This window comes from Mastigoproctus giganteus, chromosome 7 (genome assembly GCF_048544385.1).
Source record: "Mastigoproctus giganteus isolate SK-2022 chromosome 7, ASM4854438v1, whole genome shotgun sequence".
NCBI classification, from domain to species: domain Eukaryota; kingdom Metazoa; phylum Arthropoda; class Arachnida; order Uropygi; family Thelyphonidae; genus Mastigoproctus; species Mastigoproctus giganteus.
The window spans coordinates 57,543,397-57,567,873 of NC_143581.1; the positions used below are offsets into that span (position 1 = coordinate 57,543,397).

The following is a 24,477-nucleotide window of genomic DNA, read 5'->3' on the forward strand; positions in this document are numbered from 1 at the left end:
AAGCATGGTAGTTTGAATTCTGCATGACCAAGGATGGGTTTAGTATAAGTATTAATAGTGGGGGGAATCCCATTTCGCCTATTCATCCCTCCAATAGTTTGCCTAGTTCTTTGAATTTATTCAAACTATCCACTTTCAAAAAAAACAGGTGAAAGCTTATAACATATTCTAGCAATCAACCACCCATTGGCTGAAGGCAAACTTCCACACTTTTTTTTTTTTTTTAAATTCATACACTATACACTTCTCATATTCACATCCGCATCACATACTTTCTACTCAGAAAAAAGATGCTTAATGAAGGTTGTTTACAAGCATTAACTTGTTAATGGAATAAACACTAACACTTTCATCATTCTCATGTGATAAAATTACACAAAGCTTAATAATCATCCTTAGTTTAAGATGTTGCCTTTATTTTGTACGAACTCTTGCAGAAAATGTACCTCATCCAACACTATCATCATTACATTCTTGAAATTGCACTTAAATCTATGCATCTTAATGTAATAGTGAATATTGCTTTTTTAGTTTTATAGACATCATTTGTTGTTCTATTTACAGTTCAGAATGAAAGTGGAATGAAAATTTCAATTTAACCAATTTTTGGATAACCCCTAAGACCCTAGGTCCATTCCAGTCCATGTATACTTAGAAGGGCTCTTTATCTTAGTTTCTTAGCCCTTTCAGGAGAGGGTTTTCAAAAATGCGTGGCCTTACTCAATATTATTAGAGGGAGATTAGTTTTCCAATAGCTATGAGCTTTGTGAAGTAAGTTTCTTCATGTAATTTTGTTAAAACAAACTGGGTATAAATGCTTTAAAATATTGATTTCTTCTTATTGACTTGATTAGAAGGAACTTGTCAGGGAATAAAAAAAATAAATAATTCTCCATTAGTGCTTTTTTTTTTTTTTTTTTAATGCAATAATATTCTTGACATCTATTTATGTATTACTTGATTATCAGATAGTTATGGATGACAGGTGCAATCTCTGCTCCAATTTTCAATTATTTTGTATATGGCTCCTAATAAATTCTGTATATAATTACTGGAAACATAAATCTGGTGTTCTTTGAAAGGCATTACAAAACAAAAATAAGTGAGAGGCAAAACAGCACTTCCAACTGCATATTTGTAATGCTGGTTTATTGCTGGCAAGTTACAGTAATTCCGACATATCCATTGGAGATGATGCGCAAACACAGGATACACACCAAGAATAACTGAAATAAATTAAATCAAATTATATTACAGACAATTCGCAAACCCACAGATAATACAGGTTTACTTCATAAATGACAAAATACTTTAAAACAACAAAGCAGAAACACTTAAATTAAAGGCTAACATGTACATATTGAAGAAACAGGTGAAGTTAACAATAAACAATGTAATGTCACAGGCGGGCTATGGAACTGCAGGGATCATCCGAGTTGCATTGGTTAATACATATGACAAAATGATCACCTCGGTGGAAGAGGGAGAAGCTATCATAACTGACTATAATGCAGATGGAGCTAAACAGGAAGTGGAGGGGTGTTCCTTGTGTGGAACAAGAAATTTTTTCTGGCAATGATAGAACTGGACCATCTTTGGAGACTTAGCAATTTCTTTAGGATGGCCTGGCTGGTAGAGTTGTCTGTGCTAGTCCTGCTTGAAGAGCCTTTTGGTTTTGTTGTGCTGGTCAGTATCTGGGGATGCTAGGGGTGCTGTCCCAAGCCTCTACTTTTGAACAAACACACCAGATCAGTGTTCATTAGCAGCCCCTTGGACAAGGCAGATCACTAATGATGAATAATTTTAAAAACCATTCTCAGCCTGTGTCAATTCCTGGAGCATGTTCTACTTCCACAAAGTTCCAACCACATCTGGTTTACACTGAATATAAAATGATATGCAATTCAGGAAAGTTTCCAAGATGGAAACTTTACTGAGTCACACAGCATTTTCCTGTTCATGAATCCTTCTGAACAGGTTCCATTGACTCTGTCCCATGTAAACACTTTTGCAAATTCCCACATATTTGATTTATTAACTCCAGGGGTTCACATCTGGTGACTATGGGCTTGGCACACCCAGGGTCCTCAGCTGGATATCAGCAATCTTCTCTTTCTTGGTGATTTCCTTCTACTTCTGACACCTGCTCTCACTCTTCTTCTCTGTGTAACTCAGAAATATATTTTTTTTGGCTGGTGCAGCAAAAGTCTCAAGCTTCCTTGCACCATACAGCTAATGATACTACTACTAGTAATAGATGTTTTATTACCTCTTCAGTTGGGGGTAGGGTCCAGGAGTTGTCTGATATCCCTGGATGCAGAAAAATCTGGTTTTAATCTTGTGATCTCTAGTGAACTATGCAATTGTTTTTTTTTTGTTTTTTTTTAATTTTATTTGATTTTTGACAATAATTTTACTCCAGTTTAGGCAATAAAGTTAAAATAAGAAAAAATTAATATTTTAAATCAATGTATAAAATTTCCAAATTCCACAAAAAAAAAAAAAAAAAAACCCTCATAGAGCCACTCACTAAGGGGACTTTCCTGTTTGGCAAATTTTTTTTTTAATGAAAACCCCAAACACATGAGGTATTAGAACCTATAGTACTCAGTATTGTGCTTTGGTTGGAGGTTGAGAAGAAGAAAGAAGATATCTGTTGACATTAGACTTCAGTTGACTGTAATTTTCAGGAAGTATGTATTAAGGAAGGTTGTTCCAGAAAACAGCATTTGAATGAATAAACGAGGAAGATGAAAAGTTGGTTCTGTGAGTTTGAAGTTGGACAGTAAATGGATGTTGGCTAGTGGCGGCACGTGTTCAGACTATTTTCAAAGAGAGAGTGGGAATTATAGAAGCCAATTCAGAAGAACGGTGCCTATAGAAGTATCTGTAAAAAAAGCAAGCAGCAGAAAGAGTATCTCTATGAAACAACGAATGGAGAGACTCTGTTAGAGAGGAGTCATTAATTAACCTAACTGACCTCTTCTGAATGGAATCTAGAAGCCTGAGAGAGGTTTTGGGGGCACCACCACCCTAGAAGTGGGAACATTATTCCATGGTAGGGCAGATTTGCGATTTTTACAGAGTGGACAGCTGTCTGGAAGAAAGGTAACACTGAGAGCGAAAGAGAAAACCAAGTTTTTTAGATGCAGAGGAAGCAATATTTGTAATGTGCTTGTGCCAAGAGAGATTAGAAGTCAGGGTAATCCCCAAAATAGATATATAATTTTGCCTCGAAATCGGAGTTTCACCAAAAATAAGCATGGGAGCAGAATAATGCTTTTTGCAAGATATAAGACAAGACTGAGTTTTAGAAGGATTGAAATCAACTAAATTGTCTTTGCCCACTGGAGTATTACCTGGAGTTCAGCATTTAAGGAATTGGTAGTGGATATTCGAGAAGTTGAAGCTGATTGGCCAGGGCAAGGTTTCTCTCAAAATGGAAAGTGGAATGCAATGTGCTATCATTGGCAAAACTATGGATAGGATTTCCAGTCAATGGGAAAAGGTCATTAATATACAAGTGGAAAAGAGTGGGGGAAAGAATTGAACCTTGGGGAACACGAGCATTAGTGGAGAAGTTAGAAGACAGAAAGCCATTTACCATCACCCTCAGTGAGCGATAAGAGAGAAAACTGAATAACCAATTACAAAAAACAGTTTGTAAACCATAAGATGAAAGCTTGTTTAGAAGACCTTGATGCGAAACACGATCGAATGCCTTTGAGATGTCAAAAGTAACTGCTTGTGTTTCACCAAACTTTGCCATTGAATTTGTCCATAAATGATATAGTAACATAAGCCAGAATATCACCAGTGGATCGACACTGACGGAATGCATACTGGCAATCATTGATCAGATGAAAGGTTTCTAGGTAGTTTCAGAGTTGGCAGTTAATTTATTTCTCCATTACTTTAGAAAGAGTAAAAATAATTGCAATGGGACGTTAATTAGATGAGAGGGATTTGTCACCCTTTTTAGGAACTGAAAAAAGGCGACAAAGAACAGCAGTAAGTTCAGGAGCTCAGATTTTGAGAACAAGTGGAGAAATATCATCAGGACCTGGAGCTTTCTTAGCATCAATATTCGTCAAATTCCTTCTAACATCTTTTAACGGAAGACCACAGAAGGCATTGAATGGAGCGTGCTAAGAATGGTGGGAGGTGTTTTACCATTATCATAAATACATGAGTTGGAAGAAAAATGGGATGCTAGCAGGTCAGCTTTATCCTTGTCCGAAGTGACAACAGAACCATCTGATTTTGACAGGTGTGAGCAGAGATGGACAAAAGTTGCGGCCAATAGCATTAGCAAGAGATCAGAATGCTCGACTACCATTAGGGCAAGAAGCAAGTTTTCTACTCTTAGCCTGTTCAAAATCTAGTTTGGACTGATTAATAACTGTTTTACAATTGTTGCGAGCTTTGGTGCAGGCAGTAAGGAAACTTCAGAATTGGAAACAAGCCAATTACGATATGCAACATTCTTCTCTTCAACAGTCTTAGCACGTTTATTGGAAAAACAAGGTTTAGATAAAGGATGAGATTTTAAAGTGGAGTGTGGGATAAAGGATTCCATTCCTACAAGAATAATTTCACTGACACGATCTGAGCAAACATTAACATCAGAAGTTTTGAAACAGTAGTCCGACCAAGGAAAAGAAATCTCACAGGTCATCCCGTTTTGCATTCTTGTAATGCCAAACAAAACGAGGTTGGGAATAGCCATGCAATGTCATTTGGTTTTTAGGAGCATTAGCAACTAAGGCCATATTGCTCCGGTGCGGTGGTCATTCCCTGACCTTTCCGCATCCTCCGTATTTACTGGTGACGGGCTCGAACCCCGGTCTAATCAAGAAGCGTGTGCTACGCGCTGCTCCTTCCCACCTGGCTACGGAGGTGGAAGTAGCAATGAGATAAAGGCTCCATTGGAGAAGAGACAATCACCAATTTATGATTTGAGGTGCCTAAAGGACCACTCCGACCGTGTACTTAGAAGGGTTGTTTGTGAGAAAAAGATCAAGCGTGTTGGCTGTATGGTTAAGATTGTCCAGTATTCTTCTAGGTAAATGAAAAATCTGTGCAAGGTCATTATTAATTGCAAAAGACTCAGCATCTCGACCAGCTGGGTCAGTGTGACTAAGAAATGAAAGCCAGCTGTAGTTGTGAATATTAAAATCACCAAGGAAAATTATCTCACTGTTAGGAAAGTTAGACTAGATTTTTTTGATTTGGTAGTTATTGGCGCATCGGCTTCTGTGGCCATATTGCACCTCCCAAGGTTTTTGCAGTACTTTGATCCAAGCCCGAGGCGGGAATCGAACCCGCGACCTTTGGGTTGCCGGGCAGGTACTTTACCCACTCGGCTAGCCCGGTCGGCGTTAGACTAGAGAAAGTCAAGTTGCAAAGAGAGGAAGTCAAAGGGCTCCAAGTGATTAGTAGAGTTGGGAGAATGGTAGAGAGATTTTAAGCCAGATAACATCGAAAAGAGGAGATTCCAAATTACCAAGTGTCTGACAGGGAATATCGGAATGGACATATGCACAAGTCCCACCTTTGAGGCAAAAGGAATCACACAGCAAATAATCTGGGCCACTGAGATGAGTAGTAGCTGAATCAACTGATAACTGAGATTCTGTCAGAAAAAGTACATGGGGTTTGGCAGACTGCAAGTGGAAATGGACGTTGTTGAGATTAAAATTGAGACCATATATATTTGTGAAATGAACTAGGAAGTGTTTGGGAGGTTTAGATCTTTTTGCAGATAAGCTTACTCTGTTAGTTTGAGAATTCATGGTGCATTCAATAGTAAGAAAAAGTGGGGGGGGACATGCTGAATGAAGTAATGAAATTTTTGGATATGGCATACACATGGTTAGAATATACCCAGATCCTTGAGTTAACGTGGCCTCGACAATGCCCCCCGCACGCACACTACTCAGACTCCCTCCAGTCATTATCTGGCAGAGTAGAGGTAGCAAGATTATACACTAGCTGATCTGTAAGCCTCCTAAAGAGTTACCAATAGGTTTGGTCAAACTTTGAGTGAATGGATGTGTGAAATTGTTTTTTTTTTTTTTTTTGGCTGATGCTACATAATCTCATATGCTTGCTTTCTTGTATCACATGCCTCTATTACTACTACTACTAGTTCAGGTTGCAACAACATAGGATTAAAGCCTCCCAACCCAGTTCTATGGTGGGATTAGTGATTATTGAAATTTTCTTTATTTTTTCTTTCATTCAGAAAGGTCATATGCTTCCTGATAAGATGGACTGGTCCTTGGAAAACAAAAATCCTTCTTTTATATAAATTTAAAGAATTTATATATGGGGCTGGCATTAATTTTTATTAGATATCAAAGTTTGGCTTTGCATAATCAGTTTCCTAAGGATAAAGAAAGATAATGTTGTAATTTGGTAGAATCTTCTAATGGTGGCTTAATCTTCATTTTATTTTAATTTACTTTCTGAATATTCATATACGTTCAAAGGCAGTAGCTGCAAAATAACTGCATCAGCATTTTCGAATATTAACCACAGTGCAATGTCAAACTATGTTAATTAAATATCTTATTTCATAAAATTAGTTCTGCTACTTGCTGTGAATGAATGAAAATTTTAAAATTATAAGCAAAGTTTCTACACCATAAAAATCATCATCATCAGCTATTTTCAATCCACTGCAGGATGAAGGCCTCTCCAGCAACTTTCCAGTTCCTTCTGTTTTGAGCACTGATCATCCATTTACTACTCAAAAACTCATGAATTACATCTATCCATCTCCGCCTTTGTCTTCCAGGTTTTCTTCTAGCTCCTCTTGGGTACCATTCTGTTATTTTCTTAGTCCATCTGTCATCATGTCTTCGAGCTATGTGTCCTCCCCAAGACCATTTTAGTTCTTTAGTTTTGATAAGAGTGTCCTTTACTTGAGTTTGCTGCCTAATCCATGTGTTTCTCTTTTTATCTAACAGTCTGATTCCCAATATAATTCGTTCCATTCTTCGCTGTGTAGTTCTTAGCTTCTCTTCCATTCTTTTGGTGTGCCCAAGTTTCACTTCCATAAGTCATGGTGGGGAGTATACATTGATTCATTATTTTACGTTTCAGACAAACTGGGATATTGCTCTTCAGTATGTGACTATATTTCCTGAATGCTATCCATCCAAAATTTATTCTTCTCTTGACTTCCAGCCATTTATCATTATTACAGCTAACAACTTGTCCCAGATAAGTATATGACTCCACCTTTTCAATTACTGCTCCTTCAATCATTATTTCCCTTTCTGTGGCATACTTGTTCATCATTACTTTTGTTTTAGCCATATTCATCTTTAGTCCAAAATCCTTACTAACTGTGCATAACTGATTAAGATTTTCCTCTAATTCTTTGGGATCGTGGCTTATGACCACAATGTCATCTGCAAATCGTAAATGGTTTAGGTACTCTCCGTTCACATTGCCTCCTTTCTGCGACCAGTCTAATCTTCTGAAAGCTTCCTCAAGGGCAGCAGTAAACAGCTTCGGAGATATTGTGTCTCCTTGTCGAACTCCTTTCTCAATTTTAAATTTCCTACTGTCTTTGTCTAGTCTAATAAAGGATGTAGCACTCTCATATATTTTCTTCAAAATCATAATATATGGAGTATCTATGCCTTGTCTTTCCAGTGCCCGAAACATTGCCTTATGCTGTATGGAGTCAAATGCCTTTTCATAATCCACAAATGCCAGGCATAATGGTGTTTTATATTCATTTGCTTTCTCCATTAGCTGTGATATTACGTGAAGGTGATCCATAGTTGAGAATCCTGTCCTAAAGCCAGCTTGCTCTTTCGGTTGATTCTCATCAAGTATTCTTTCTAATCTGTTAGTAATGACCCTTGTGAACAACTTGTAGATGTGGGATAACAAGCTAATTGGTCTATAATTTCCAATTTCTGATTTATCTCCTTTCTTATGCAGCAAAACTATGATTGCTTTATTTCACTGCTTAGGCACCACACCTTTTCTAATGCACTTTGTGAAGAGCCTTGCCAGTTTTTGTGTTATGTCTCTTCCTCCCAATTTTAACAACTCTACAGTAACTTCATCTTCCCCCGGGGGTTTCTGATTCTTCATTTTCTTCAATACATGTTCTACCTCATCAGGAAGAATATCGGGTATGTCGTATGTGTTGCTACTTTGCAATCCATCTTCCCCACTGCTGGTATCATTCCCTCGTTCCTTGTATAATTCTCTATAGTAGTCTTCTGCTATTTGAATTATGCCTTCTCTGCTGTTTATAAGTACACCATTGCTATTCTTCAGTTTCAGTATCATTTGTCTTTCTGTATTACTGCTCATGGCTGCTGATTTAAATCCTTTGTTTTCCCTTAATGCTTGTTCTACTTTTCTTGTGTTAAATCTTCTTATGTCCTCTCTGAGTCTCTTTCTAATGGCTTTGCATAACTCAGTATACTCAATTTTCTCCCTGTCAGTGTTTTTCTTGCTCTTCATTTGTCGTCTTTGGTTCATCATGACAAGTGTTTCTTGACTAATTTTTCCTTCTTTGGATTTCTGTTTCCCTATAGGTTTCTTGGGCTTTATCACTTTCAGAAAGTTGTAATATTCCTCGTCGATATCTTGGTCCTGAGCAGTCTGCAGAAGCTCAAACTTGTTCTTAAGTTCCAGTACATACTGCTTTTTCTCCTCCTCTGTTATTTCAAAGACCTTTGTATTATTTACTCGAGTCAGTTTTTGCCTTTCCTTTCCTACATCTATATCAAGTGTACATCTTACCATTCTGTGATCACTTCCAACACTTACCTTATTCAGGACGGTAACATCATTCACAATATATCTTCTGTTAGTGAGGATGAAGTCGATTTCATTAGTTGTTAATCCATTTGGACTCTTCCATGTCCACTTTCTGTTCACCCTTTTCTTGAAAAAAGTGTTCATTACTGACATTCCTTGAGATTCTGCAAATTCCACAAGTCTTTCACCTCTTTTATTTCTTTCACCAATTCCAAAATTTCCTATAGTTCCTCTTTCTGCACTGTTTTGCCTTTTTCCAACCTTAGCATTGAAGTCCCCCATAATAATAGTGTAGTGGGTTTTCTGCTCATCTAGAAGACTCAATTTCAGTGTACATTTCTTCAACCTCTTCATCATCATGGCTCGATGTTCGTGCATAAATCATTATAATCTTTAGCTTGTACCTCTTCGAAATCTTGAGTATTAGTCTTGACACCCTTGGTGATGTACTTTTGAATTCCAAAATGTTGTTTTTAAAATCTTTATGGACCAGAAACCCAACTCCACCTTCACTCCTTTCACTGTTTCCATTGGTGTACAGCAGATTTCCACTTGATAAACTTATAAGTGATTCATTTCTTCTTCTTGTTTCAGCCAAACCGATGATATTCCAATTCACATTTTCTAATTCCTTTTCCAGCTCTAATATCCTGTCTTCACCGATGAGTGATCGTACGTTATAACAGGCCAAGTTCAATTTCCGTTCATGGCAGCCTGGTCGTACCCAGAGATTCTTAGCACCCTCTGCCTCCACTCTGATCCTCTCGCTGCCGTAAGAGGGAGAGTGAAAGCTGCTGGGGACTGAGGGCCATTTGTATTGTTGTGCTCTCATTGCTGGAGGGTTTGGTCTTTTCCTCTTCACGCTGACCAGGCGTCTTGAAGAGAACCACTCTACACGTTCGTTGCCACCTAAGTGACGTAACAGGGCTTACCATCGAGAAGGTGTGCATGAGTGGATTTTAGGGAGGCAGGCGAACCGGACTTCTCCTAAATCTTCTGTAATAGAGAGATATTGGATCCATCAGTGTTTTAGGCTGAGTGTCTGATAACACACAGGATACCTGTTCCCCTCTAAGCCCCTACCATAAAAATATGCAGTCCATTAAAGTCCTGGTTGCCATCAAACACTGCAGCTATAAACTGCATTTGGCTAGTCTTTATGATATGGAATGTAAATAGAAATTACATAGTACTTTCATTCTAGTATTTCATTCTTTTTAAAAACTGAACAGTAATTTATTTAATAATTTGCATATAAAAAGAACCATACAAGCAATATGTATACCTGTTAAGGAAATTACACCACGATTTTCTGAGGGTAACTTCATTCCTCTTGCCAACGTGGCTGCCTCTTCAAGTGTAGGTAGTGATAATTCACCATTATCATTTTCAAGGGGCAGAAGTCCATCTCCTATTAGGAATAAGTTGGTGGAAAAATGATGTTAGGAAGCTACGATCATGTAGCATCAGTCATAAAAAAAAGTTCCCTTACTGAATAACTAAGCCAGGTATCGTTCATTAAAATTTATTATTTATAAATAATATATTTAATATAATTTAACATAAATATTTATAAATTCATAAATTATTTTATTAAATGAAATACCTGGTTTTCACAATTATGTCAACAAAATGGAGGGAATAAATTTTGCAATTGATAAAAGATAACAGCAACTGAGTTATTTCTCTGTGTTACGAAAACTTAACACTAATTAATGACTATGCAATATCTGTAAATTTCAGAGTTGATTCAATTAGGGAGCTCAGGCCACATAATATTAATATATTATATCTGTAAACTGTGAGGGCAATTCATGTAAGAAAAAGATTTATTCACTTATTATTTTTTTTTTTAATTTTTTTCTAATAACTAGCACTATTTTTCAAAAACAACTCCAATATGATTTAGGCAATCATCATTATTTGCACAGCAGATTATTTATTTCCTGGTCAAAAGCATTTTGGTTGCTGTTGACACTAATGGTTAGACAGTTCTTTCCTTCATCTTCCATATGAAATCGACATACTGCTAGATAATTTTTCAGTCTTCCAAAAACACAAAAATCATGGATAATGGTGTAAGTAAACCCATGATTGATAGCCAGCTCACAGAGACATTATCACCTATTGGATTTAATTGTATTTTTGTTCTATTTCCCCCTTTTTTTTAACTATGGCTAAATTTATCCACCATTATCTGATGCCAGCTACCGTTATTTTATTTTATTTTATAGGTCAATTTAATTAATTAATTTATTTATTTATTTTACAGGTCACGTCCTTTAAAATATTTCTTTTATGTTCCGGCTATTATTCCTTTTTGGCTTTCCGTGTAACTCATACTTACATCTTTATATTAGCATTAGCAAGGGGCAGGAAAGCAGGCTCATACAGCATCAGCCAAAAAAAAAAAAAAATAAATAAATAAAAAAACACACACACACACACACCCCTTCTCATATCGCCCATCCACCTTCTCCAAATGCTTGTCTAGGTCTGCCTTGAATCTGTTTAAGCTATCAACTTCTACAACGACAGATGGAACTTTGTTCCAGCAATCAACCACCCGCTGGCTAAAGGCAAACTTCCACACATCTAAGCAAAAGGAAGAATCCCATCAGCATTCAGCATGCTCAAACCATTCAAGGCTTTATACACCTCAATCAGATCACCTCGCAGGTGCCTAGTCTCCAGACACTGTTGTAATTTGCAAAACTTAAGCCTTTCTTCGTAAGAGCAACCCTTTGTTCCATTCACTAATCTTGTTACCCTTCTCTGTACTCGTTCCAGCAGCTCTACATCCTTCTTGAAATGAGGCCTCCAGACCTGTATACAGTACTCAAGGTGTGGTCTGACCATTGCCTTATACAAGGGGATAATCACCTCCTTATCCCAGCTAGAAAAATTCCTGTATATCATTGACAAGACACCATGGGTTACTCTTGTAGACCGTCTGCACTGCTCAGAAAACTTCATATCTGCCTGCACAATTACTCCCAGGCCCTTTTCACTCTCTACATTTGTTATTTGGTTTTTAGGAGCATTAGCAACTAAGGCCATATTGCTCAGGGGATATGCGGTGGTCATTCCCTGACCTTTCCGCATTCTCCATATTTGGTGGTCACGGGCTCGAACCCCGGTCTGATCAAGAAGCATATGCTACGCACTGCTGCTCCTGCCCACCTGGCTACGAAGGCGCCTCACTCTCTACCTCTGTCGGTGTAGTACCACACAGTTAATACATTACTCTGGGGTTACTTCTTCCCATATGCAGTACTTTACATTTGTCAATGTTAAACTTCAGTTGCCACTTCTCAGCCCATATGCTGAACTTTTCTAGATTCTGTTGCAGCAGCATAGTGTGATTAGTGCCATTAACAACCCTGCCAACCTTTGTATCGTCTGCAAACTTGGACATTAAGCCTGATATAATACCATCAATATCACTGATGACTCCCCTAATAACATTAGTCCACGAAGAGCAGTATCCACTGATTACCACTCTGTCTTCTCCCACTCAACCATCGCTTTATCCATAGCAGAAATTTGCCTCCAATGCCATACAGCTCCAATTTGTGCAGCAGTCTTTCATGTGCATCAGTATCAAAAGCCTTTCTAAGATCCAAATATATGATATAAAAATTATTCTTTGCATCCAGTTCCTTTGTGACTACATCATAGTATCCAATCAAATTGGTCAGGCAAGACTTCCCCTTAACAAACCCATGCTGTGTCCGAGCTATAACTGAAGTCTTGTCTAGATGATCCTGCAGTTCTTCTTTAACCAGTGCCTCCATTAATTTCCCTGGAACAGAAGTTAAACTAACTGGTCTGTAATTACCTGTCTCCCTTTGATCCTCCTTTGTGGATTGGGGTCCCATTTGCACATCTCCAGTCCATGGGTACCTCCCCTGAGTCCAAGGAAGCTGTCATAATTATGGCTAAGGGTTTGCTTACTTCCTTTGCTGCTCCTTTAATATAACTGGATAGATTCCATCCACCCCAGGTGCCTTTCTTATGCTTATCTTCAACAATGTCTCCTTCACTTTACTCTCAGTTATTACAAGATTATCTAGCTTACTGCCAGAGTTTAATACACCTCTGGCATTCCCCTCCCTGAATAACTTCTCATGCGTGAATGTAGATGCAAAAAATTAATATGCGCATATATACAACTGCACCCTTTGCTGCTGCTTTGAGTGCTTTGGTGCATTTGACATATTCAGTCTATTTTTATTTTCCATTTATTTCCACTGTTTTTAACTTATTAGCACTATATTTAATATCTTATATATATAATCCTAAGGAGCTTACCATTTTTGGCAGGGCAATAACGTGCCCAGTGGCCAATTTTACCACAGCTGAAACAAGATGAATTCACATGGCTTCCAAAAAGTTCATTCCCCACGCTCTTCTTACTCCACCGATTTTTCTTGTATTTTTGAACATGTTTTGCAAAGCCTCTTGAATAAGTCTTCTTTTTAAGATTGATTTTAACATAATTATCATTTAATGACCCTGAGGCTATTTTGCTGAAATATAGATTAAAATTTGAACTGAATATTAAGAACTGATTTGCATAAAAATCATTTTAAAAATCATTGAATAAAACTAATTACCAGCTAGCTTGTAATCAAAATAAACAATATGAATGGAAAATATATTAATAGCAGCATATGGCAGCAAATTTGCTGATAGTGAATTAAACATATTACATTAGCAGTTAAAGTTGGTGCAATAGCTGAGCCTGGGAATGATGACTGTTGCCTGATTTAATATTCAGACAACAGTCATCATTCCCACAGCTCACTCAACTCTAGTCTGTAGCTGATTACAGCTACAGACTAGAGTTTAGGAATTTTTTTTATAAAATAATGTAATGGATATTAGGATGGCAAGCAGATAAGACATGATTAGTGAATAATCTGTATATAAAATGATTTCTTGGTGTAACTATGGATTTCTGGAATTTTGTAGAACAATATACAGGGTGTCCCATGAGCACAGCCTTATCAGAAATATATTTGCAGATAACTTTTCTATAAAAGTTATAGAAAAAAAGTTAGTTTGTTTTTTTAAATACACAAATTAAAAAAAAAAAGACCAAATTCCTTTTTCTTTTCTACTAAATTAGAATTGAAACAAATGTTAAAAGTGATATCTTTAACTGAACTTGAAGACATGAAGGGTCATTAATAATTATAGGTCAAATAAGTTAGACCATATAGGTCAAATAAGTTAGACCATATAGGTCAAATAAGTTAGACATTTTATCATGATGCCAGACTTATGGGGTCTCATGAGTTAAAGCTGAATTTGAAAGTGTCTGGAATTTTTGCACAACACAATAGGAGGGCATTATGATGTCTTGGCAATCAATTTAGCACCTGGAAAAGCTGAGCAAGATCTATAGGGTTAGAATTGTCCTCAGTATGGTCAGTGCTTGTTAACAGACAGAACCATTTTTACAAGGATGGAATACACTTAAATAGAAAGGCTGTAAGGTTTACTGATGCTGCTGAGGAAGTGTTAAGATAGTTGTAAAACTGTTAGTTTTTTTTTTTTTTTTTTTTTAGAGGAGTATACAAAGTTTTTTATAATACCTTTATTGCGATCAGTGAAAATTAACAGTTAAACAGTATCAGATGGTAAAAATTAACAGTTTAACAGTAGCAGATATAAAGCTGATTCTTACATTGCTTAAATTTTGACAGGCAGTTGCCTGAAAAGCAAGGGGGGCACATGATTATGCTAGTTCATATAGCTCTTACATTATATTATACTTGTACATATTCACAGACTAATTTATATGTTGAATGAACAAAAAACCTAGAATAACTCATGGGAAAAAAACCATTATCTTTGCCTAAGATTAGCAAATTATAGCCTAGACTGAGGAAGTGAGCCTTTAGAATGGGATACTAATTTAAGCCCTTCTATTTATCCCACACAGGGATGGGATACACTTAAATAGAAGGGGTGCAAAAAGATCTGCTAATTCTATCAAGGAAGTGTTATCTGGATTGGAAAACTGTTAGTGATTTTAGGGTGGAAGTGGGCATACACAGATTAATAGTTTAACAAAAGATGCAAGCAGAGGCGAAACTGATTCTTGCATTACTTGCATTTTGACATGCAGTAGCCTGAAAAGCAAGACGACAGGCCACCCAGGTATGCCAATTCATATGGTCTTTGTAGTATATTATATCTGCAAATGTTCAGCGACTAATTTTTAAGTTGTATAACTAAAACTTAGAATAACTCACAGGAAAAAAAAAAAAATTCCACTATCTCTGCCTAAAATTAGCAAACTACAGCCTAATCGAGGAAGCCTTTATGAATTTCTCGAGGTTCAATGGATTTGAATCCAGACTCTTTCTATGAATGCCAATTAATATATGGTGATGGAAGACAAGGAGAATAACAGAACTTTTTAGTAAAAAAAAAAAAAAAAATTCCCCACATCACCTATCCCAATAATTTGTCTAGTTCTGCTTCAAATTTATTCAAACTGTCAATTTCCATAGCAATACATGAAAGTTTGTTCCAACAATCAATCACCTGCTGGCTGAAAACAAATTTCCACATATCCTTCCTGCAGGATGCAAAATTTTGTACGCATGGAAACAGATAAGTTTTTTGAAAATTTTGTCTTTTTAATTAATTAACATAATAAATTGGTTTTACAAATAGTTTAAATAGTCTTAGTTACATTCATTAACTTATTTTTAAATTTAGATGGTGATTTTGTAAGTTATGACTTACTACTTGTACCGCTATCATATCAGTGTTTTTGCACAAATATTGTAGCATGTAACGAACAAGTAGTACAGAGGAATAGCAGGGTTTTAATTGTATAAATAAATAGCTCGAAGGTTCTAATTACTTGTTGAGCATATATCAATTTTGTATTTAGCAAAGTAATTTTTACTTTTTAGCAAGGATATAACTAATTTAACAATGCAATAGTTTTACGGTATAGTATAACGTATATTTTAAACTTCATAGTGCAAGGTATAACTTAAAACTAGATAGTGTAATACGTATCACTGCATTTAGGAATCTATTAGCTTAGTGTAGTACCATCAATTAATCAATTAAATCTATCAATCTTATTAATTTTCACTGTTAATTAAATTGTATTTAAATCGAAAACATGCCCCAAACTAGAGTAACAAAGCATTAGATACAAAGTAGTGGGAATGCTGTGACTTGGGGGAGAATTGAAGGGGTAATACTCCAACACATCACAGTCTAAAAAAAATGTGCAACTTGTAAAACGTTCATAACTTTTCTGGAACAGGACATGATCCAGTCAAGAAGGGTGTGTGTGCGTGTGTGCGCGCGCGCGCGCACACACACACACACACGGTGCATAATTGTGAAGAAATTAGGCACCAACTCAGCATTTTAATGGGAGTTGAGTAGAGTAGATGTTTTTGAAGGAATTAAAAATGGGAGACCCAACAAGCCCTCAGCTGCCCAACTCAAACCAGAGCTCACGCCTGTGCATCAGACAACACAGCAGCAATCTTCAAGGCAGAATGCATTGGCCCAACAGGAGCTAGTTATTGTTGGTAACTCTATTGTCAGAAAAATGGAAATATGTTGTGCAAGAAGAATAGGTGGAATAGGACCAGGGTATATCAGTTGGAGGCAAAAGTAGATGACATAGAGCAGATATAATCTTTTAAGGGCACAAAAGGTGATATTGTTGTATACAATGGAACTAATGATATTAAGAGTAAGAGATCTGACTTAGCAAGTATGGGTCAATGTTGGCAAAAAGTTGCGATTTAGGACTGACTTAGAAAGTGTCTGCAAATTTTGCTCAGACAAGATGGGAGGGAGTATATGTTGACAGCCCTGTCAATCAATTCGGCCATGGAGAGAATGTGTAAGACTCATGGGGTAGAATTTTTCTCAGCATAGACTGTTTTTATAAGGATGGAATAAACTTGAATAGAAGGGGTGCAAGAATATTTGCTGATGCTATCGAGACAGTGATAGGTGGGTTGGAAAACTGCTAGCTTGGGTGGATACACAGAATAATAGTTTAACTGGAGCCACAGGCAAAGGTGAAAGTGATTCTTGCATCATTAATATCAGTACATGCAACAGCCTGAAAAGGAAAGTGTCTGGGATATCAGGCCCTCCTGTGGGTCATCATGGAACAAATGAATACATGAGGTCATTAGGAGCTATATTGCTGAGAGTAAGAAAACGTGCATGTATACTTGCATGTACGCTGATACTAAAAGTATCAGCGTACATGCATGACAAATGCAATACTTTGCATTTGTCAAGTACTGCAGTACTTTGTAGTACTTGACAAATGCAAAGTACTGCATATGGGTAGAAGTCAACCCACAGAAACGTTACCAACTGTGTGGTACTACACTTAAGGTGGCATTGTAAATAAATTTTATGAATTTTATGTACTGATTAAGTCGTCAAATGCAGACGTTGTTAGGAATAGCGGAGGCGTGGTGTCACAGGCATGAGTGATGCTGAATTTGAATATGGGGAGTACAACGTATACAGGACAGGAGAGGTGGAGGCTTACACATTAGTTAAGAAGAATATTAAATCTAAGGCAGTGCATGCAGTTGATTTGGGCAAAGAGTGCAATATTGAGTCAGTTTGGTGTCACTAGGAACACAAAATTGAGAGTAGGAGTGTGTTAGAGGCCTAATGACTGTGCTGAGTATAGCAAACAGCTATACAGAGAAATAGAGTGGTCTGGCAAATCAGAATGTCTCATAATGGGAGATTTTAACTTTTCACGTGTTCACTGGAATTGGTGGGCTGATCACTCACACACTAGCATAACTTCTATGGATTTCTTGGATGACTTTTCTACAGCAGCAGCATGTTAGAGAGCAAGAGGAAGCAGTACTCTTGATCTGGTTATCAGCAGTTATTCTTCATGCATTAAGAATCTGCAGGAAAAAGACCCACTGGGTGGCAGCAATCAGGAGTATATTCAGGGGTGAGCATATGCTCCCCTTTACCAAAAATTTGAAATTAAAGAAAAAGAATGCAGGAGAAGTTATATTTAAAAAAAAAAAAAAAAAAACTCAAAAGCCTGGTCACCATGCCCCCTTGCAATGATACCTGGATATGCCACTGGCAGCAACCATAGTGTACTAATGTGAAATTTAATTAAAGACATAACTACTGTCAAGGGTAAAGGGAAAAGCTTTTGCTTTCATAAGGGTGACTACAGTGGTCTCAGACAGTTTATAAATTAGTATTAGTAATACCCATATGATGCAAGGAAGCCTAAGGCTTATGCTGTCTGAGCCAAAAAAACCCAGCAAAATAATAATAATAATAATTTTAAATAAAATAAATAATTAATAAATAATAAAATAAAAGGAAATAGACAACCTATGCATTTCTCTCCTCCTACTATCCAGATTTCCCCAAACTACCTGCCTCAACCAACCATGTACGTAACTTATTCCAATTTAACTTATTTATAACTCGCTAGCCAAAATAAAACTTCTTGCATTCCAGTCTACTGTGTGTTACCAACAGCAAAATCTAAATGGGAAGTAATCAAAGAAGCTACTAAACTTTTTATACCAACAAAGAAATACTACTCAAGGCTTAGTCCTAAATGGATATCAGATGAACTATTCAGACACGTGGCAGAGAAGAAAAGTGCATGGGATGCAAATAAATTATCAGATGATACAGAAGCCTAATGGAGATAGAAATTACATCTCCATTAGGCTTCTGTAAAATAAAGAATTACAATAAATTACAATAAAGTCACAAAGGAGATTAGGCAAGTTAATGAGGCAGATTATGAGAAGTCTCTGGCAAAGAATGCAAAGAACAGCAGCAAAGACTTCTATGCTTATATTCACTGTAGAAGGAAGGGGTTGAATCACATTGGGCCACGTGATGAATCTACTCGGGTTGCAGACAAATTGAATACATATTTTGCATCTATTTCACAAATGAGAAATTCGGCAGGGAAGGGGATGACAGAAGTTTATCAAACTCTAATGAAGAGAAAAATGACTTTGTGATAACTGAAAAGAAAGTGGAGAAATTGTTGAAGATGAACAAAAAAAAGGGAACTTGGGGCAGATGGAATCTATCCAATTACCATAACGGAAGCAGCAAAGTAGGAAAGCAAACCCTTAGCCATAATTATAAGAGCATTCTTGGATTCAGGGGAAGTCCCTATGGACTGGAGATGTGCGAATATATCCACAATACATAAAGGGGGATCAAAAGGTTACATGAGTAATTACAGCCCTGTTAGCTTAATGTATGTTCAAGTGAAAATAATGAAATCACTGGCTGAAGAAGTAATGCAGAACCATTTGGACAGGCATGCAATTATACTGCAATCACAGCATGGATTTGTCTAGGAATAGCCTTATCTAACCAATCTGATAGGTTACTATGATGCAATGACCAAAGAACTGGATGCAAAAAATAATTTTGACATTATATACTTGGATTTCAGTAAAGCTTTTGTTGCACAGGACTGCTGCACAAACTGGAGCAATGTGGCATTAAAGGCAAGTTACTGTTGTGGATAAAGGGATGGTTAAGCGAAAGAAGACAGTAGTTATCATTGGGCACTGCTCTTCATGAACTAATGTTATTAGTAGAGTTCCCCAGGGTTCAGTGCAGGATCCATTGTTGTTTTCGATATTTATCAATGATATTGATGAAGGTATATCAGGCTTAATATCTAAATTTGCAAATGATAAAAAAGTTGGCAAGTTGGTTAACGACAGTCATCAGGATGAGTTACTGTAACAAGATCCAGGAAATCTGGGTCAATGGGCTGAGAAATGGCAGTTGAAGTTTAACATTGATAAATACAAGGTACTGCACATGGGCAGAAGTAACCCCGGAGTAGTGGAGAATGAAAAAGAACTGGGGGGGGGGGGTAACCGTGCAGTCAGACAAATTCTCTGAGCAGTGCAGACATGCTGCTGTGACAGCTCATGTGGTTTTGTCAATGATATATGGAAACTTTGCTAGCAGGGATAAGGAGGTTATTATCCCTTTGTATAAGGCCATGGTTAGGCCACACCTTGAGTACTGTACATAGGTATGGGGCCTCACTTCAGGAAGTGATATAGATCTGCTGGAACAGGTGCAGAGAAGGGCAACCAGATTGGTGAATGGAACAAAAGGGTGCTCTTACCTTGGAAGACTTCAGTTCTGCAAATTGCAGCATCTCAAGGTCAGACACCCACAGGGAGATCTGACTGAGGTGTTTAAAGCCTTGAATGGATTGAGTAGGCTGAATTATACTTTCACTTTGTGGAACTACACATGAGGGGCCATAAATTCAAGTTGAGGATGATTCAGGATAGATGTGAGGAAGTTTGTCTTCAGCCAATGGGACTGAGTAACTTGAATATTCTTCCACTTGCTGAGACTACATACATAAGGGGCCATAAATTCAAGCTGAAGAAGGATGGTTGCAGGATAGATATGAGAAAGTTTGCCTTTAGCGAGCGGGTGGTTATTTGTTGGCACAGGCTTCCATCTGTTGTTGTGGAAGTGGATGGGTTGAATAAATTCAATGGAGAACTAGACAAATTCTTGGAGGGTACAGATTGGTGAACTGTTTTTTTTTTTTGCGGCTGATGCTATATAAGCTTGCTTTCTAGTATCATTTGCCATTACTACTAACTACTACCTAGGGATTGTTTCCCGGGATCCCGGTTGATTTTTGCTGCGGGATTTATCCTGGGAAATTTTCTTTATCCCAGGATTTCCCGGTCTGAATTACTAACTTTAATAATCAATACTTACAGTCTTACGCACACATTATAAATATATATATGCGATCATCGTGCGCTGGCAAGATAAATAGTTTCTTCATAATTTGAGATATCGTCAGCAATAAAGATGTGTATTATTTTAATTTAGAAAAATATTTATTTTCATACATTACATTTGCAAACTATATATATATATAAAGCAGAAAGTGAAAGGCCAGCACTTTCTTACATATCTCTGTAATGTCATCGTTGTCATTTCTAGAGTCTCGACTCTTCTCGACTGAGGCAACTCGAGCTCTTGTACACGTTCACGATTATACATGTCATTTGTCCTAGAAAGATCCTCTTGCAGTTAAGCCGCTTTATATATATTTTATTGTTTTAATATTTTGTGACGATGGAGAGATCAAAAACATTTGTCTGGCAGTACTTCATTAAATGTAATAATAATGAAGAAGCAAAGTGTAGTCATTGTGGTGCAATACTCAAATGTAGAGGTTTTTCTACAAGTGGCTTGCTTCGGCATTTAAAAACTAAACATTCTATTGAGACGCCTACGTCAGCAAATGATTGTAACCTCAAATGTTCTGCAGGGGATGAATCTGTAGAAAGCTCTTCGAAATGTTTAAAAAGTGTTCATTCTCAGCCAACATTGTTTAGTTTTTTTAAAGAAAGACACAAAAGAAGAAATCATTGCAAAGCTTGTAGCTGTAGATGGATTTCCTATCAGTGCCATATATAAAAGTGAATTTATTCAGCAAGCATTCAGTGAAAAAGGTTTGCTTCTTCCTAAAAATCCCAATCATGTTATGCAATTAGTGTATAAACAGTATAATATTATCAAAGAAAATATAATAAAAGAAACTGAACAATCATTAAAAAAATGGTAAGAGATTTAGCCTTTCTCTAGACGAATATTCGTCGCTTAAAAACAAACGTTATTTAAATATCAATGTTCATCAAGATAAAGACAAATTTTGGAATCTAGGAATGATTGCTATTAAATGGCAGGATAAATGCCGAAAAAATGGTTGAAGAAGTAAAACAGAAGTTATTGGAGTTTAAATTATCACTAGAGCATCATATAGTTGCGTGCGTAATGGATGGGGCGAGTGTTATGGTGAAATTCGGACAGTTGATAGATTGTGAACATCAGCTTTGCTATGCCCACGGTATACACCTTGCAATATGCGACGTTCTACACAAGAGACGGAATGATTCGGAAGGTGTAATTGAGGTAGAAACAACTGAAGACAGCGAGGAAGATTTAGAAGAGGATGAAACGGAAAATTACGATTCAAATCTAAGCTTCGAAAACAATCCTGATAAGGAACAAAAATGTGATTTCAGAGATGACCTATTCTCCGGTGCATTAAACATAGCTAATATCATTAATAAAGTTAGAACGATTGTGCGAATGGTTCGAAAGTCTCCCTTGAAAATTATACTCTTCAGAATTATGTTAAATATTTATTCAAGCAAGAAAATTTAAGCCTAGTACTCGATTCTAAAACTAGATGGAACAGTTTGGTAGCCATGTTAGATCGATTCTTACAGTTAAAATCACAAATTGAAAAAACAATGATTGAATATAACATGAAAAATACAATATGTGAAGCCGAGTATACAGCTCTTAATGACCTTGTGTGTGTGTTGAAACCCGTTGAAATCGGATCGCAAAACCTTTGAAGTCGTGATGCGACACTTCTTACTGCAGAGGGAGTTTTTTCTTTCATCATACAAGAACTTTCTGAGCAAAATTCTATCTTTTCGAGAAAAGTTCAGGAAGCACTAATTTTAAGGATAAACGAGAGAAGGCAAAAAGCTTTGGTTGGATTATTGACCTATATAAAAACTGGAAAAACGCATTATAAAAGAAATATAAAAATAGTAGAAACCGAATTGCAACCATTTCCAAACAAGTCAGCCTTGTTGGTTACAGCAAAACGAATAATAACTCATCTTGGGTTTTCCTCTTCTGAATCATCGCAATCTGATTCGTCACATTCCGACTTTGAGAAAGAGTGTGACAGTGAGAGCGAAAGACAGCAGACGCTTTGTGAGAAATTGGCACGTCAAATCAAAAAACAAACTGAATGTGTTTCTAAAGACCCTCAACATGAAGCTGAAGGTCAATTACTTGCAAAGAATATATCCACGGAGTTCGAAATCTTTGAGGCAACTGGTGAAAAAACAACAAATGTATTAAAATTAATGGATGCTCTCGAATCCATACCACCAACAAGTGTAAAAGCTGAAAGGTCCTTTTCGGCTGCAGGACTATTTATAACCAAACTTAGAACTAGACTCAGCGATAAAAGTGTAAATTGCCTGTGTTTCTTATGTTCATATTACATGTCAATTCCCAAATCAGTTTCAAAATAAACTAAAGTGAAATAAATTTTTGTTTAACAATATAGTCACTAGTCTATAAAGGTTTAAAAAGAACATGTTAAGTTTCTGAAAAGTAAGTTATGAATTCGTTTCAATTTGTAGTTTATATATATGTGTGAATAAATAAAATGCTGTGAAATTTTCAGTTTTAATTCCACCTACAATAATCCCGGGAAAAGAACATTTTTATATCCCGGGATTACCGAAATCCGGGAAAAAGGCAATCCCTACTACTACCTCAATTTGAATTTGTGCTCTCTCATGTGTGCATGGTCTGAGTATGGGGTCTGAGTTTAAATACCTCAATCAGATCTACTCACAGGTGCCAAGTCTCCAGATGCAGCAATTTGCAAAACTGAAGCTTTCTTGGTAAGAGCACCCTTCTGTTACCCCTCACCAATCTCTTAACCCTTTTCTACACCTATTCAACAGATCCTCATCCTTCCAAAAAATGAGGCCTCTAATCCTGCATGCAGTACTCAAGATGTAGCCTAAAGATTGTCTTATACAAAGGGATAATCCACTCCTTATCCCTGCTAGCAAAATTCCTCTGTATCATTGAAAAAACTACAGGAGCTGTCTAGGCAGCTGTCTACATTGCTCAGAGAACTTCATATCTGACTGGACAATTCCCCTAAGTCTTTCTCATTCTCCACTGCCTTGAAATATGGTACCACAAAGCTGGTATTAATGTGGAATTACTGCTTTCCATATGCAGTACACATTGTATTTGTCAATGTTAAACTTAATTTTGCCACTTCTCCACCAATCTGCCTAATTTGTCTTTTTTTTTTTTTTTTTTTTTTTTATGAGAACCCCAAACACAAGAGGTATTAGAACCTATAAACAATGCATTGCATCAAAACAATTAGAGTAAGCAATGCATAGGTCCTGCATACAATTAAATTGTGATAAGATAGGAAAATTTTAATTATTTGATCTCTCGATAAGAAAACTTAATTATATCACACAAGTAAACTCAGGGGTAAAGTCTTGTGCTATGAGAGCTATAAAACATTACTATAAAGTAAGCATAGCCTCATTTTGTATGTAGCATTGGGCAAACCTGGTTTGCTACATACAAAAGGAAGCTATCCTACTCATAAAATAATGTTCTATACTACATAATTAATAATCAATTTAAAACAGTAAAAAAAAAAATTTTTTTTTTTTTTTTTTACTGTTCTGCTAAAGGCAGAACACTTGTGCTCCTGTAGAGTAAGTTTCTTTGTGAAATTTTGAAAAGCAGCAATAAAGCTTCGTACATAAATGCTTCTAAACATTAATTGGTTCCTGATTTGGTTTGCCAATATTAGCATTAGCATAGGCATATGATGCAAGAAAGCAAGCTTATTCAGCATCAGCCAAAAAAAAAACACACACACACACACCACTCCCATTTCACCCCTCCGTTCATTCGAAATACCTGTCCAGTTGAGCATTAAATTTGTTTAGGCTATGAACTTCAACAACAAGTGATGGAAGTCGGTTCCACCAACCAACCACCCGCTGGCCAAAG

At 36.8% G+C, this 24,477-nt stretch overlaps 1 protein-coding gene across 1 annotated transcript in view; it reads right to left on the bottom strand.

Annotated features, from left to right (window-relative positions):
* Positions 1-24,477, bottom strand: part of RecQ4 (RecQ4 helicase) — a 398,588-nt gene that overhangs the window by 226,271 nt on the left and 147,840 nt on the right. Inside the window, exons 9-10 of the mRNA XM_090378321.1 lie at positions 13,111-13,328; positions 10,082-10,207 (exon numbers count right to left, since the gene is read on the bottom strand). Coding sequence (XP_090234447.1) covers positions 10,082-10,207; positions 13,111-13,328 — 344 coding nt within the window. The remainder of the gene's footprint in view (positions 1-10,081; positions 10,208-13,110; positions 13,329-24,477) is intronic.